The following is a 15,381-nucleotide window of genomic DNA, read 5'->3' as shown; positions in this document are numbered from 1 at the left end:
TGACAGCCTCGAGAAGCCGCCTGGGAAGCAGCCTCAGAGGCCACCAGCGTCTCCAGACGGGGCACTTCGGGGTGAGGATGGAGTCGCACGCGGGGCCGGGAGGGAGAGGCACTAACAACCTACGTGGCACGAACTGTGACAGACCACACAACCCCCAAACCTCCTCCCCCCCATCCTGCCTCAGGGCTCCCATCGCATCCCCAGAAACACCAGAAAGCTCTGCTTCCAGGTCAGGGACCGCAAGCCAACGTAACTCCCACAGGCCACAGGAGAAAAGTACACACAGCGCGGAACCTGAAGGCGGCAGCAGTCTCCAGATTGGCCAGTTCTCCAGCTCGGACACTCAGGAGACGAAAGGCCCCTGAGGAGCTGCGGGAAGGCTGCTGGGGGCAGGCGGAAGGCGAAACAGAAGGAAGGAGACTCGGGGAGGGTGCTGGGTATGAGCATGCGCCCCAAGACGTCCCGACGTTGGGGTACAAGCCATCGCAGCTCTGCAGACCCACACTCCCCGTGTTCAGTGCTCAGTGTCAGAGTCGGAAAAGTGCTCCAACCACAGAGCCAGCCCCCAGCCGACCCATCCCTCGCACAGGGCAAGCCGGCCACTGGACCCCACCCCCTGCTGTCTCTCCACCCGCTGCTAAGCCAGTCCAGGCCCAGCCCAGAATCACAGCCTCTGGGGCTCTGCTTGGGGCCCAGCCAGGCTCTGGTCCCGGAGAAGTGCCCCCCGCAGATGGGGCTGACCTCAGGTGGGCCACATGCGCGGCTGGGCCCTGGACCCCCAGATCCCAGTCCTGATTCTGCCCTTGGGGGAGGGGGACCTCCCCGCAAGGCCTGGCACCTGGACGTCTGTTAACTCCTTTCAGCCCAGCCTTCCCAAGGCCAGGTCCACCAGAGGGCTCTGCCCAAGGCTGCCTGGGAGCCCCTCCGAGGGGCGGGGGCTCCAGATCCCAGCAGAAGCAGACCCGCCCCTCAGAAATCCGGCCCCTAAGTGCTGGAGACTATTGTGTGAGCTTCCCTTCCGACCGCTTTATTTACTCCCCAAGACGCAGGACGCAGAGCCACAGGCAGTCACGAGGACGCACGAAAGCCACACACACGAGCCCAGGACCGGGATGCCCTACCGCATCCGGCGGGAGAAGCCCCCCAAGTCTCTCAACACTTTGTAAACCCCGGAGGGGGGAGGGGACCAAAACGCGCTCCCAACCGGCAAGCAGGCCCCTCCTCCCCCCACAGCCGGACTCCGGGAGGAGGAGGAGGAGGTCCCCAGGCCCGGATGGGGGCCGATGGGACGCCCCCCTCTAGACTCGCCGCGGCCTGGGCCGTGTCCACTCGGGTCCCTGCCCAGCCCGGATTCGGCTCAGCCGCGGCTCCGAAACTGGTGTGGGGGAGGGGGCTGTCCTGCGGGCGGGACGCGGGGGCGGGTAGCGAACTCCCCCAACCCGCCGCAGGGCCAGGGCCCCGAGGCCGACGGGCAGCGCGGGAGGGAGCGGACTGAGCGACAGCTGAGAGCGAAACCGCGCGCCAGGGCCGTTTGAGGAAGCCCCGCGAGCCCTCGAGGAGAGTGTCGTCGCTCGGCAAACACAAACAACAATAAAAGGAAGGAAACCCGGCGGCAGCGCGCAGGGCGAGCGCAGGGGCCAGCGAGGGCGCGCGGTCCCCGCGTCCCCCTAACGGGGTGCTCCACGGAGGCGACGCGGGCGCGGGGCGGGAGGCGCGGCGGGAGGGCGCCCCATCGGGGTCCTGCCTCCCCGTCCGCGCCCCCGTCTCGCCTGAGGTCCGCCCCGAGGGGCCCCCGAGCACGCCCGCGCCGCGGTGGCCGGCCGGCACCCACCTTCGAAGTCCGAAATGATCCCGTCCAGCTGCGCGTTGACCGCGGGGTCGGACATGGTGGCTCGCGGGCGGCGCGACGCGCGGAGGGCGGCGGCGAGGAAGCGCCCCGGCCGGCACGGGCCCTGCGCGCTGGCTGGGGGGCCGCGCCCGCGCTCCCGCCGTGCAGAGCTGGCCGCCGGAGCTCCTCGGCCCCCGGGCTCGGCTGAATGAATGGGGGAGGCGGGCGGGCGCCGGCGCTCCCTGCTCCCCGCGCCGCCGCCCCGCCGCCCCGCCCCGCCCCCGCCTCCGCCTCCGCCTCCCGGGCGGATCAGGTTCCCGCACCCGCGGCCCGGCCTCCACTCCTCGCACTGGCTGCTCCGCCCGCCTGTCAAGGTTGGGCCTGGGGGGCTGGGACCCGAGCGGCCGCCGCGGGGACACGCCGAGTCCCGGGCGCCCGACCCGAGAGCCCCCCTTCTCCCCGCCTGGCCCGCGCCCAGGGGACGGCGACGGACGCGGCCCCGGCGCCCTCCCCCCCCGACGCCCCGCTGCGGCCAGATGTGGGCGGATGTGGAGGTCGGGCGGCGGCGCGGGGGCGGCGCCGAGGGGGGAAGAGATTCCTCCCCTTCCCTGGGGCGCAGGGTTCCTTCTGCGGGAGGTTTTATTTACGCAGCCAAACAAAGTTCGCCGCCGCCTTCCCGCGCGCAGCGCCTCCAAGGGTTAAGCGCTCGGACTGGCGGCCGGCAGGAGCCCAGCCTGTTGGCCAAGAGCCGAGGGGCGAGCGCCAGTCACGTGACCTGGGGCGGGGAGGAGGGCGCCAAATCCCACCCTCTCGGGGCACCTCTCCAGCTGCTCCCTACCCCCAGCCCACCGCCCCCGAGGTCGCTGCTGCACCCTCGGGGGCGGTGTCAGAAAAGGCGCTGGCCCACCGGGGACGCGGGGCAGGGACGGAACACCCTTGTCAGAACCGCCAGGGACACGTGCCACTCCAACGCTGCACAACAAGGGGCTTCCTGAAGGCAGAGCGTAGACCCCGTGTTCTCCCTGGTAAGGAGCAAATATTTCAAAGTATCTGAAGGGAGGAGTTGGGGGAGGGGACGGGGAGCAAGGGGCCTGCCGGTGAGGCTCGGCCCCATCTGGCCCACACCTCAGGCCTGGCCTTGCCCTCCTGGGCAGTTAATTTCTACCCTTCGTACATTCGACAAACATTGGTTAAGCCCTATTACCTACAAGGCAGGCAGGTCCCAGGGTCTGGGGACAAAAGGATGGGCTGGAACTTGAAGAGCAGCCAGGAAGGGCCCTCCAGGTCTGGCACCAACAATGTGGGGGAGGGGGGGGTCTCTTCCAATCCCCCCAGCCAGTTAGGCACTCCTGCCTATCCTCCCCTCATTTCCTTAGACCCAGGGCCTCTGCCCCAAGTCGGGGGCCCGTGTGAGAATAGCAGGGAAAGACGCTCTCTGAGCCGGCGGGCAATTCGGCAATACGGTTCCCTCCGGGTGGCATGCGAGTGCCCGAGAGCTCGTCCTGGGTCTCAGACTGGTCAGTGCCACTCCCCTCCCAGCCCCCACGCCCCCAGTTCTGAAAGATCCCAAATGCGCAGCGGATGCTGAGGCCTGACCGCCATCCCGGTTATTCAGGGCCTCTTGCGGAGAATGCAATGCGCTAGGCATGAGGAGCTTTTTTAAGTTGATGAAATCGAGTCCTTCCTTTTTAAGAAAAGCAGTCTCTCCCTCCCCCATGCTTTGGATATTTTGAACTATTTTCAACCAAGTGAGTTTGTGGACAAGGAACTGCAAAACCACAGACATTTCAGATGTGCACACACTCTCTGCCTGGGAGCTGGGGTTTCAGAAATGGGAGTCGCCACTGTCATTAATAGCACCCCTGGTGGCATCCACACCAGCCCGGGGCATTTCTTGTCTGAAAACCAGCACCTGGGCCCACCCGATAGTCCAATCTTCTGGCCACCTGCCCAGCCCGTATTTGGGGGTTTGGTGGTCCACTGCCCCTAAGAAACAGCCTAATGCCATAACCCCCTGGGAAGATGCTGGGTCTCAGAGACAGGGCAGCATCCAGCCTGGGCCACAGCATTATTCTCCAGTGTTTTTATCAGAAGCACCTGGTGAGTGTAGACACACCCATGCGATTGTTCTCCCAGGGAGCTGGCTTGGAGTTCTCCCAGATTCGCATAGGTTCAGCTTATTGTGCATTATTCACTTCCATTCACAGTGGAGCCAAACACAGTTAAGCTTATCTCCTCAGGGAGCCCAGCCAGGGCGCACGCCTCACCAAAATGCTCCCCTATGGGAACCCAAAGGACAATGGCAGGAGGGAGCAGACCTCCGAGGCCAGAATGTTGGCACGACTGTGCTCCAGACCCCATCCAGTCCATCCCCCTGCCTGCCTCTGGCCCCCCTTCACTTAACCACTGAGGCTGCCGTTGCCAGGCCTAGACACCTCCAGGTAAGGAGAGTCCCCCATGTTCCCTCAGGAAACCGACCCCGGCACTTGGCCACACTCCCAGCCAGGAAGTTCACCCTTGTATCTAACCAACCGCTCTAATTGTACATCATTTATTTCCTCTTTTTTTTCTGTCCTCAGAGGAGATGGGAAACAGCTGGGCACCACTCTTCAAGTAATAATTACCTCCTCCAAACTCAAAGACAATCCAGTTGCTCCTCGGCCTTCTCTTTCTCAGCTTAAATCATCTGTCCCCGGCCCTTTAATCATCCCCCATCCTTTGATCACTTCTGATGACTGTGTCCAAACTGGGGCTCCAGGACTTTAATAAGGCCTGATCCCTGTAGGATGGGGAGGGTGCCCTGACCCCCTGTCCCAGGGCATGCGCAGTCAGGGCCGGGGTCTGGACAGACAATCCTGGTAGGGGCGCTGGGCAGATAAAATCAGCAGCAGCAGCAGCAGCAGAGGGAAGAAAATGAGCTTAAATTTGGCGAGAGAAAAAGAACTGCAATGCGTCCAAATTCTGTGATGGTGCGCTCTCCCAAGGTCATGGGGGGAAGGCAAGACCGTTTGTAGGCCTGGCCCAAGGGGAAGGTGTGATCAGGGGGACATCAGAGGGGCCACCTACCTCACAGGTCCGCCATGAGACATGTAGTGGGGTGAATGGTGGGTCCCCCAGAAGATATGTCCATTCCGAACCTCAGAATGGGACCTGACTTGGTATAAGGATCTTTGCAGATGAATGAAGCTAAGGATCTTGAGACAAGATCACCCTGGATTACAGTGAGCCCTGAATCCAATGACCAGTGTCCTTATAGAGACCAAAAAGGAGAAGACACAGAGGCGCAGAGAAAAGGGCCTCGTGAAGTCAGAGGCAGGGGTGGGAGTGATGCAGCCACAAATCAAGTAACACTTGGGACCCCAGAAGCTGGAAGCAGCAAGGAAGGACTCTTCCCCAGAGCCTTCGGAGACAGCTTGCCCTGCTGACACCTTGATTTCAGGCTTCTGGTCTCCAACTGTGAGAGAATAATTTTTTGTCATGTTAAGCCCCCCAGTTTGTGGTTCTTTGTTACGGCAGCCCCAGGACGCTCCTACAGACCTTAGATTTCCATCTGAATCATCCCTTTAGGCCAAAGCTGCCTCTCCCAAAGATGTCTCATAAGCCACAAAACCTGCAGTCAGCAGTGAACGCTGGCCAGCAGGTGGCAGTCCTGAGGGGGCTCGGGGGCACTCAAGACAGCAAGTTTTCATAAGAAAAGCTGGAGGCCAGGGCTGGGTGAGAAAGGTGTAAATATGAAGCCTTTCTGGAGATGGAAAGAGCAGGCCTGAAGGGAAACCCCACAGGTCCAGGCCAGGTGGAGTGACCCTTGCAAAGCATGGGAAGAACGGGAGGAAATGGATGGGCGGAAACAGCCATTTGGCTCACCCGTCAGTATCCCTGACCCCACGCTCCAGGGGGGTGGCATGAGGAGCAGAGGGAGGATGGTGGCTCTTTGCCCAGCGAAACCGGGCCTTTGGACCGGACACCCCATGCAGTGGACCATCTGGCTGCTCTGGGGCAGGGGCCATATGGTCTCAGCTCTACGTGCACCTGGCGCCCAGCAGGGCCTTCCTGAGCCGCAGAGCCTCGGGTCCAGCAGCTGCTGAGCCTTCCACAGCCCCCAAGCCCCTTCAGCCCACCATCTCGGTAAATTGCACCACCATCTACCTAGCCGCTCAAGCCAAATATCAAGGCATCACCCTCGAGTTCTCCCTTTCCCTCCCCACCACATCCAAGCCATCAGGAAGTGTCTGCCTCAGAAATATCAGTGGATCAGTCTACTTCTGCCCTCCTCAAGTTCCCCCTCTCCAGCCCACCCCCTCTTCCAGAGGTATGCTGCCTAAGGTTTAACAACCAGCAAAAACAACTCTACCTGATATGTAGCATTTGCCTATTTCTGTGGTGTAAGTACTCCCATCTTGGCCAGTTTGGGGCTACCAATGAGACACCATTGAAACTGGGGCTGGATATCATTTATATGTGGAATCTAAAAAATGGTACAAATGAACGTATTTACAAAACAGAAATAGAATTACAGATGTAGAAAACAAACTTATGGTTACTGGGGGGAAAGGGTGGAGAGGGATAAATTGGGAGATTGGGATTGACATATACACACTACTATATATAAAATAGATAACTATTAAGGACCTACTGTATAGCACAGGGAACTCTACTCAATACTCTGTAATGACCTGTATGGGCAAAGAATCTAAAAAAGAGTGGATATATGTATATGTATAACCAAATCACTTTGCTGTACACCTGAGACTAACACAATGTAAATCAACTATACTCCAATGAAAATTAATTAAAAAAAAAAAAAAAAGAAACTGGGGCTGGGAAGAGATCGCAGTAGCTGCCGTTATACAGTGTTTCTACCATAGAGATACAGCAGAGGTGAAGAACTCAAGAACGAAGATAATCCATTCATCTATTGTTGGACATTTAGGTTGTTTCCCTGTCCTGGCTATTGTAAATAGTCCTGCAATCAACATTGGGGCACATGTGTCCTTTTGAATTATGGTTTTCTCTGGGTATATGCCCAGTGGTGGGATTGCTGGGTTATATGGTAGTTCTATTTTTAGTTTTTTAAGGAACCTCCATACTGTTCTCCATAGTGGCTGTATCAATTTACATTCCCACCAACAGTGCAAGAGGGTTCCCTTTTCTCCACACCCTCTCCAGCATTTACTGTTTGTAGATTTTTTGATGATGGCCATTCTGACCAGTGGGAGGCGATACCTCATTGTAGTTTTGATTTGCATTTCTCTTATAATTAGTGATGTTGAACATCTTTTCAAGTGCCTCTTGGCCATCTGTATGTCTTCTTTGGTGAAATGTCCATTTAGGTCTTCTGCCCGTTTTTTAATTGGGTTGTTTGTTCTTTTTTGATATTGAGCTCCATGAGCTGTTTGTATGTTTTGGAGATTAATCCTTTGTCCGTTGCTTCATTTGCAAATATTTTCTCCCGTTCTGAGGGTTGTCTTTTCGTCTTGTTTATGGTTTCCTTTGCTGTGCAAAAGCTTTTAAGTTTAATTAGGTCCCATTTGTTTATTTTTGTTTTTATTTTCATTACTCTTGGAGGTGGGTGAAAAAAGATCTTGCTGTGGTTTATGTCAAAGAGTGTTTTTCCTATGTTTTCCTCTAAGGGTTTTATAGTGTCCGGTCTTACATTTAGGTCTTTAATCCATTTGGAGTTAAGATGTGGTACGTATATACAATGGAATATTACTCAGCCATAAAAAGGAACAAAATTGGGTCATTTGTAGAGATGTGGATGGACCTAGAGTCTGTCATACAGAGTGAAGTAAGCCAGCAAGAGAAAAATAAATATCATATATTAACGCATATATGTGGAATCTAGAAAAATGGTACAGATGAACCTATTTGTAGGGCAGGAATAGAGACACAGATGTAGAGAACAGGCATGTGGACACAGAGGGGGAAGGGGAAGGTGGGACGAATTGGCAGATTAGGTTTGACATAAATACACTACCATGTATAAAACAGATAGCTAGTGGGAACCTGCTGTATAGCACTGGGAGCTCAGCTCGGTGCTCTGTGACGACCTAGATGGGTGGGATATGGGTGGGGGGGAAGGAGGTCCAAGAGGGAGGGGATATAAGTATACATATAGCTGATTCACTTCATTGTACAGCAGAACCTAACAAAACATTGTACAGCAATGTTACTCCAATAAATAAATAAAAAATAAATTAACTCAAAAAGAAAAAAAGAACAAAGATGATGGTTAAATGTAGTAAGATACTTCGGAAGGGGTGAGCTTTGTGTATTTATTATCTTTGTTCTTAATATAATTACTTGTAAGTAATTTAATTCATACCATGTACATCTACTATTCTGCTCTCACTTCCCTTCACCCTAGAACTCACGGCGAGGCTTTAAAAGTGAGATCAGACTACGTCACCTCCCACAGCTTAAGAGTCGAGTGCAGACTCCTTACCGAGGTCGCCGAGGTGCCAGGTGCCTGGCCTCTACCCACCGCTGCAGCCTCACCTATTCACTCGGCGCCCCCGGCCTCCTCCCTCTCCTCCGGTCTGCCTCCTGCTGCCGGACACCTGCATAGCTGTCCTCTCTGCCTGGACGGCCTCCCCCAGGTCTTGCCCCTGATGGCTCCCTGCCTGTCATTTCCGTTTAAATATCAGAGCGACCACCCCAGGGCCCCCCAGGAGACCCCTTGAGCCAGTTGCTTCCTTGCCTCCAGACCTGCAACCGAGACTCCCCGAGACTCCCCTGAGACCCTGTTAGATCCTGTGGAATGACAGAGTTCAGTTCCCTTTGCGGGATGGCAGGGTCGCGGGGACTCCTGACAGGGAACCGGCCCAAAGGGGCAGAGGGCCCTCTGGGACTCCCCTGGACTCCCTGCACTCCTGCCGGCCTCACACAGACCAGCCCCAGCCCCAGCATTCAGGGTGGCAGGCAGGGCGTTGCCTGCACCGGACCAGGCCTCCGGGACCCGTGTCCCTTTATCAAAATGAGCAGTAACCGTGCTTCAGACCACTGAGTCTCTCAGGCAGCCTGAGTTTGAATCTTCCCGTGAAGCCCGTCTGGGGGGACAGCTGACACTTAACCGGTGTGTAGGCTACAAAACACCCTTACACCATCTGCCCCGCTGCTTAAACGCAACCAGAAGGTTTCACTTCAAAGGGGAATGCCGTTCTCTTAGCACGTGATCAATCTGTTCCCCGAACTTCCCAGTTCTCAGTCCAGCCTGCTTTGCTCGGAACATTTACAGCAAAGTCTGACCACAGCGGCCTGGCCCTTATCTCGGAGGCAGGGGACTTTTTAAACAAAATCTTTCTCTTCTAAGTCATGCTTTCAAGCCACCAAAGGAAGCTCCTGGCCTTCGGGCCCCAAGCAAACAGGCTTCCCCACCCCCAGCGAGCCGGAGCCCTCGACTCCAGTTGACAGAGGCTCAGGCCTGAATCAGCTGCAGTTCCCCTGCGTCCTGACTATGACAGCATGACCAGGAGGGCAGCGCTACCCACCCCTCCCATCTTTCAGATTCGCTGCAAATTTTACTGCTGTGATATTAAACCCTACGGGACCCTGGGAGCCAGGGCAGTGGGGAGCGGCTCCTAACACAGAAGGCAGAAGGACAGGGCGGAAATTAGGACCCTGCAAGATGACCACTCACCAGCTGAACTCTGGCTGTGGCTTTGGAGACTCATTTGTTTATTCCTGCGGCCGATGGGCTTTTGATTGGCAAATTCGGCTGTCTGGGACACTGGCTTGGTGAGTTATCACCCAGATACGATGGGGGAGGAGGAAGTCTCTTCTTCTGATGACTCGTGTTTTATTCCTGATGATTCCCTCTTTACACAGTCCCACAACCCTCCGTTCCCACTCCAAGCCCCCAAGACAGGGCTTTGGAATGGATTAAAGTCCCCAACTTCCTAGCAACCAGTAGAGGCTGTAGGTACAGAGATGGGGTGGGGGACACTCAGCCTCCCACACCCCCCAGCTGATGGGAAATTCCCTCAGGCCCTTCTGATGGCTCTGCAAAGTCACACAAGGGGCCTCAGGGGAGTGGCCGGCCTGGTACCGACCCAGCCTCAAAGCAGCGAGTGACTGTGCCAGCCTGCGGACTCGTCACCCCCAAGGCTGCCAGGAGACTTGGCCAGGCCACCTTCCCGGGGGGACAGGACATTCCCAGGTCCCCAGGGGCCATCACTGTCCTGGCCTCCTTGCCACTTTTCTCAAGCAGGCACCCTGCTCCGAGGGCTCGAAAGCTGAAAGCAGCTCACCACTGCTGCAGTGTGGGGACGAGGCTGAGTCACCAGCCTGCCCTAGTTCCACATCAGCGGGAACAACGGGATCTGAGCGGGACCTGAGCAGAGAAGAGGGGACAACAGGGCCTCTGTGGCCACGCTTAAAGCACCGCAGTGACCAAGGCGATGTTGTCCCCAGGGAGCTGCCAGCCGGCCTGGCCCCTTGGACTGCGGCCACATGCTCTGACCATGCCCCAGCCCATTGCCAGGAGCGGTGGCCGGTCAGCATGGAAAGGGCAAGGAAGCAGGCTCCCTCCCCTCCTCTTCTGCACCCTCTCAGAAGTGTCTTCAAGGCTTATCTTGCAACCACAAACCCTGCTGGAAGCCCCTTCAATGCCTGCCCCCTAAATGCTCATCCACCTACCCTTGCACACCTCCAGTGACGGGGAGCTCAGTACCTATCAATGCTGCTCACTCTATCTTTAGCCAGTTTGGGCTGTTTAAAAGAGATGGGGTGGGGGGAGGGAAGGAATGAATTAAAGTCTGCCTGACCATAGCTCTTGCCCATGGAAGAGATAGCCACTTTACTTTTTTCCAGAACACAAAAGTGAAAAGGAGATGTAGGGGCATGGACTATAGTTTTACTGCGAGATCTTTCTGGGGGCCTGGAATTAGGAGTGTCCGCCCTCTTCATAGCCAAAATGTGTGTGCGGGTTCCCCGTGGGCCGGATGTTTTTCCACCCCGTTCCCAGTCCACCGTGAATTCGAGAGGATGTTTTGTGCCCCTGGACGCACCCGTTGGCCCACCGTGACCCCCACGGGAGGGTACCTGAGATGCAGGCTCCAGGTCCTGGCCGGCAGCCTTGGGAACAGCCAGCTCCGCGTGGGAGGGAGGGAGGAAGAGCGGGGCGTGCTGGCGGGGCCCCCTCCTGACAATCTGGTATTGCTTTCCTGGATAATGAACTCTCCTACCCCAAGTGCTGCTAGAGCCAGCCAGCAGCCAAACCAACCTCAATGGACCGTTTGTCCCTCATGTGAAGTGACCTCGGGGACGTAATGGGTTTGCTATTAACTCACCCGCCTCCGCTCTTCCCCTCTCCCCCCCAGCATGAGTCACTCGCCTAGATGACTCGGCCCGGCAGGGCCCTTGCCAGGGGTTTGCCAGTTCTGGCCCGGCTGTGTGAGGGGAGAGACCAGCACAGAGGACAAAGGCTGTCCAGCCGGAGGCCAGTGGCCCGGGGTTCACACAGCTTCCCGGGGACTGTCTATACCCCGGGCCCCCGAAGCCAGGGGTAGGTCCCTCTGTGTCTCCCTGGTGCCTGGGGACCCTGGCAGCCATGCCCCTACCCATCTGGGGACAGGCCGTCTTCCGGCAGACTCCTGCAGGCAGGGAGCTGAGAGGGTTAACGCACATGGAAGCTGGCCACAGAGATCAGAAACAAGAGTGCCGAGGCTGCTGAGGGCCAATTACCACCCTTCCCACCTCTGAGAAGCAGGTCTGGGGGTTTGTTTGCTGGCTTTTCTTAATCTAAACACTCAGATTCTCTCACCCACTCAGCCCTAGGCTCTGGGGAGGGAGGCCCCAAGCTGGCCTCGCTGCCCGGGGTCTTGGCTCCCCCCAAGCTGAAGCCTTTCTAAAATGCAGATGTGACCGGTGACCCTCCGGATACAGTGGGAGCCCAGCAGGGCTGACAACCAGGCCTCCATCTCCTGCCAGCCACCCCTGCCTCCTCTCCCCATGCTTCTCCTCGCCCTCTGCTCACGCCCAGTTGTTCCCGGTTCCTGGACAAGCCAGGCGTCATAGCTCTGCGACCGTCCTACTCTGTTCCCTCTGCCTGGCAGGCCCTTCCCGCTCTCCTTGACCCGGCTCATTCTCAATCCTTCTGCAGGTGCCTCCCTGGCGCTTCTAGGGAGCTTCCCTGGAACCCCTGGGTGGGGGGACTCCCTTCTGGGCCCTACCATGGGTTTTCCCAGTGGCCGGGTCAGCCTCTAACCCAGACCATTCGCTGGAGGGGGAAGCCAGGCAGGGGGATCAGGAGGTGGGCTTCCCGGAGCAGAGAATCAGCACCAGGGAGGGACACTGCCGGGCAGGAAGCGAGACGGCGAGCCCGCAGCCCAAGGAGGCAGGAAGCCACGAGCATCACCCCTCCCACGCCCCAGCGGTCCTGCCAGCCAGATGGGCCACCTTCTCAGCACAGCTGTTCTTCAGCAGAGAGAAACTTCTCACCTTCGGGAACAGGCTGGGGACATTCCGGATGGGGCCTCGTCTGGTCACAGGGACCATGGAGTCTGGGTCTCCGTGGCTCCTTCCATCCACGTGGCCACAGACCTGGCTCTGTCCAAGTGAGCACACATCTGGAGCTGCACGGCCCAAAGGGCAGGGCAGGGCAGGGCAGGGATTCTGCCTGGTTAGCTGAAGCCCCCACACAAATGGAGAACAGACCTGCACACAGATCCAAGTGGAGACTTTGGTACCCGGGGTGTCACTTCCAAGGAGGTGAACGAGGACATTCTAGGCCAGTGAATCACCAAATGTCTGCACATCTGGACAGGCCGTGGGCCCATCCCCCTACCACTGGAGAAAAGGAAACTGACGCAGCTTACATATGGTGCATGTGGTCTTCTGGGCCAGCAGGGTGTGCAACCCAGCAGCTGAGAGGTTTGACCACTTGATTATGAATAATCTAGAACATTTATCCAGGAAAAAGTCCAGCATTGTCCAATTGGTGACCTTAAATCTCAGAACATATGTCCCCTTTCTGCAGAACCATGTCACTTTCCTAGTGCCGCCCTCTCACCCCATCTGCCGCCGAAGTGTCAGTCGTCCAGAACACAACACAACAACAACCGTTGTTAATCCTACAGGTCTCCCAAATCTCCCCCGTTCGTCGCTACACCTTTAGTTCTCAGCAGGAACTGACATTCAGAATGGTGACCCCAAGACAAAGCAAGATCTTCCAAGGAGGGTTCAGTAGGAACCCTCTATAAAAACAGAAATCAGTACTCAAACTTTCAGCAAGATTTTTGTTAAGAAAGGTTGAAAGACCAGGCTGAAACAGTGGCGTGCTCATAAATGTTTAACAACCTGCTCTGGTGGACAAGGGAAAGAGTGATTTACAACGTTTGCCAATTGCTGTGATGTCAATACTCCCACCATGGCTGAGTTCAGGCTACCAACATGACCTCCCTGAACACAGAGTTGGCAAGAGATGTGCACACCACTAGCTGAAACTCTCAGATCACTACAGCTTATTCTTTCTTCTTGGGAGGGTGAGAAGTCTAGGAAGCCCTTTGCTAGGCAGAACAGCAACAGCAAATGGGGTTCAACCAGCAGGCCAACCCAATCAATGGCCCACCATCACGATGTGAGGGAGGTTTCTGAGGCTGCCTCAGTGCTCAGGGAGAAAGAATGCGATGATAATAGACTGAAGATGTCTGCCCCAGCCTCAGGATGGGAGATTGGTGCACGTATTTGCCATTTGCCATTCCTGACCTAAGACATTTCTCTTGCCTCTAAAGTTCAGTGCAAAGGTCACCTCCTTGGCAAACTCTTTCCCAGTCTCACCTTTCTCCTGAGTAATCCCTACCGCAGAATTTACTACCACTCTGTACATACAAAAGGAGTTATTGGTGTGTGTGGCACAGACCCTAATTGCTCCCCCAGTATCTGACCTCCCTTTCTTCTACGGTAACAAAAGTTTCAGTTGGCACATGGCTGCCCAGATAAAGAATACATTTCCCAGCCACCCCTGCTGCTAGGAGTGGTCATGTAACGAGGTTCTGGCCATCGGGAGGGGAGTTGAAAGGTTTAACTTTTAAGGTACTCCTGCCCCTTCCTCTCCCCCTGGCTGGAGTGCAGATGTGATTGCAGGAGCTGAAGCAACCATCTTATTTCATGAGGTGGAGGCTGCATGTTGAGGATGGCAGAGCAGCAAAGGAGGAACAAACTGTGTCCCTGATGCTCTGGGCCACCATGACTGCTTACACTTGGATTAGGAAGTGGAAGAGAAATGAATTTCTCTCCTGCTTAAAGCCTCTGTTGTGTTAGTCTTTGTTATGCAGCCAGACGGCATCCTGACTGATACAGTATGTGCCCATCATCCCGGCAATCTGGGCAGGAGAGGGCAGGGCAAGGCTCTTAGCATTATGCACTGAGCCCCTAGCAGAGTCTAATACGATCAGTGTAGTTAAAGCAAAATGAACAGTCTAGTTCACCCAAGGTTTGTTTTGTTTGCTTGTTTTGGTATTTGAAACTGGAACATAAAGATCTGAGGACGTACACTAACTAACATAAAGCAGAGAGGACACCCAATAAATACGTGCCCAGAGTAGGCTGGGACTGCTCCAGGGAGTTATATGTTGGGATAGATCTTGAAAGTCACCTACACAGTCAGATGCGTGCTGGACAGACCAGAGCAGCAAAGGAACAAAGGAACCAGTCACGTCAGGAACAAAGCACGTGCCCAGGACATCAGGAGGTGCTGAGCCTGGGCTCCGGCCAGACGGTGGGTGCAGACTCAGGGCGGCCATTCCCCAGGCCATGAGATAGAGGGCAAGTTACTTCACCTCTCCGAGCTCCCAGTGACTATGTTAAGAACAACAATACCTAGATTGAAAGGATTAGTGATCATAAGTGGAAAGTGTTTGACATAAAACAAAAGCTTGGTAAGTGTAGCTCTTATTATCTATAACATCCAGTTTAACCCCCTTTGTTTTTTATGGGTGTGAAAACTGGACCTAGAGAGGCAGAATGGTTTGCTGAGGGTCACACAGCTGTTACTGACAGAGCCAGGATTAGAACCCAGGGTCCCTACTCCTCCTGCAGCGCCCTTGCTGTGTAAGAAGTTTTCCTGGATGAGTATAAGGACTAGGTCATCCGTGAGAAATTTTGAAAGTGAGACTGGAGGGGGAGAAAAGATGGAGGGGGAATAAGAACAAGAGGAAAAACAGGAGGCGGACCTTTTCTGAAAGCCGGGCCCTCTCCTACATTCATTATCTCCTTTAATTACATTATTAACTCCTTTAATCCTCACCAACCCCCAGGAGGTAGGCTCCCCAGTACCCCGTTTCGGCACAGGAGCGGAGGTGCGGGGAGGATGGGGGCCTGCCGAGGCTGCCAGGTACCAGTAGAGCCTCTGGGACATGGGCTCCACCTGTCCGACTCCCACATCCATCCGTGTGGACCTAAAAAGGCTCCAGGGCAGCAGGGGCCATGGCTTTGAGCCCCTGCAGGAGATCCTAAAGGCCAGGGAGAGCGGACGGGAGGCCAGGCCAGGTGCACGGTCCCCGCAATGCTCGGGAGAAGCTGCGGGGGGAGGGGGCGTGGTGGGTGCTCACAGC

General features: G+C 56.2%; 1 protein-coding gene and 1 long non-coding RNA gene across 3 annotated transcripts in view; one reads left to right on the top strand and one right to left on the bottom strand.

Annotated features, from left to right (window-relative positions):
* SEPTIN9 (septin 9) overlaps positions 1-15,381 on the bottom strand; it is a 140,719-nt gene that overhangs the window by 103,688 nt on the left and 21,650 nt on the right. The window contains exon 1 of one of the 2 annotated variants that reach the window (XM_068531709.1): positions 1,832-2,086. The exons of the other annotated variant lie outside the window; for it this stretch is intronic. Within the exon in view, the coding sequence (XP_068387810.1) occupies positions 1,832-1,886 (55 nt within the window). The 5' untranslated portion in view covers positions 1,887-2,086. Of the gene's footprint in view, positions 1-1,831; positions 2,087-15,381 lie in introns of those variants that run through there. 2 annotated transcript variants of the gene reach the window in all.
* LOC137754681 (uncharacterized) lies at positions 2,260-7,878 on the top strand. The gene is made up of 3 exons (XR_011071917.1): positions 2,260-2,853; positions 4,069-4,269; positions 4,408-7,878. It is a non-coding gene; the product is annotated as an uncharacterized lncRNA (long non-coding RNA).

Source organism: Eschrichtius robustus, chromosome 20, assembly GCF_028021215.1.
Source record: "Eschrichtius robustus isolate mEscRob2 chromosome 20, mEscRob2.pri, whole genome shotgun sequence".
NCBI lineage: Eukaryota > Metazoa > Chordata > Mammalia > Artiodactyla > Eschrichtiidae > Eschrichtius > Eschrichtius robustus.
Note: the sequence above shows the minus strand (reverse complement) of the source record. Positions and strands in the feature narration are given on the sequence as shown.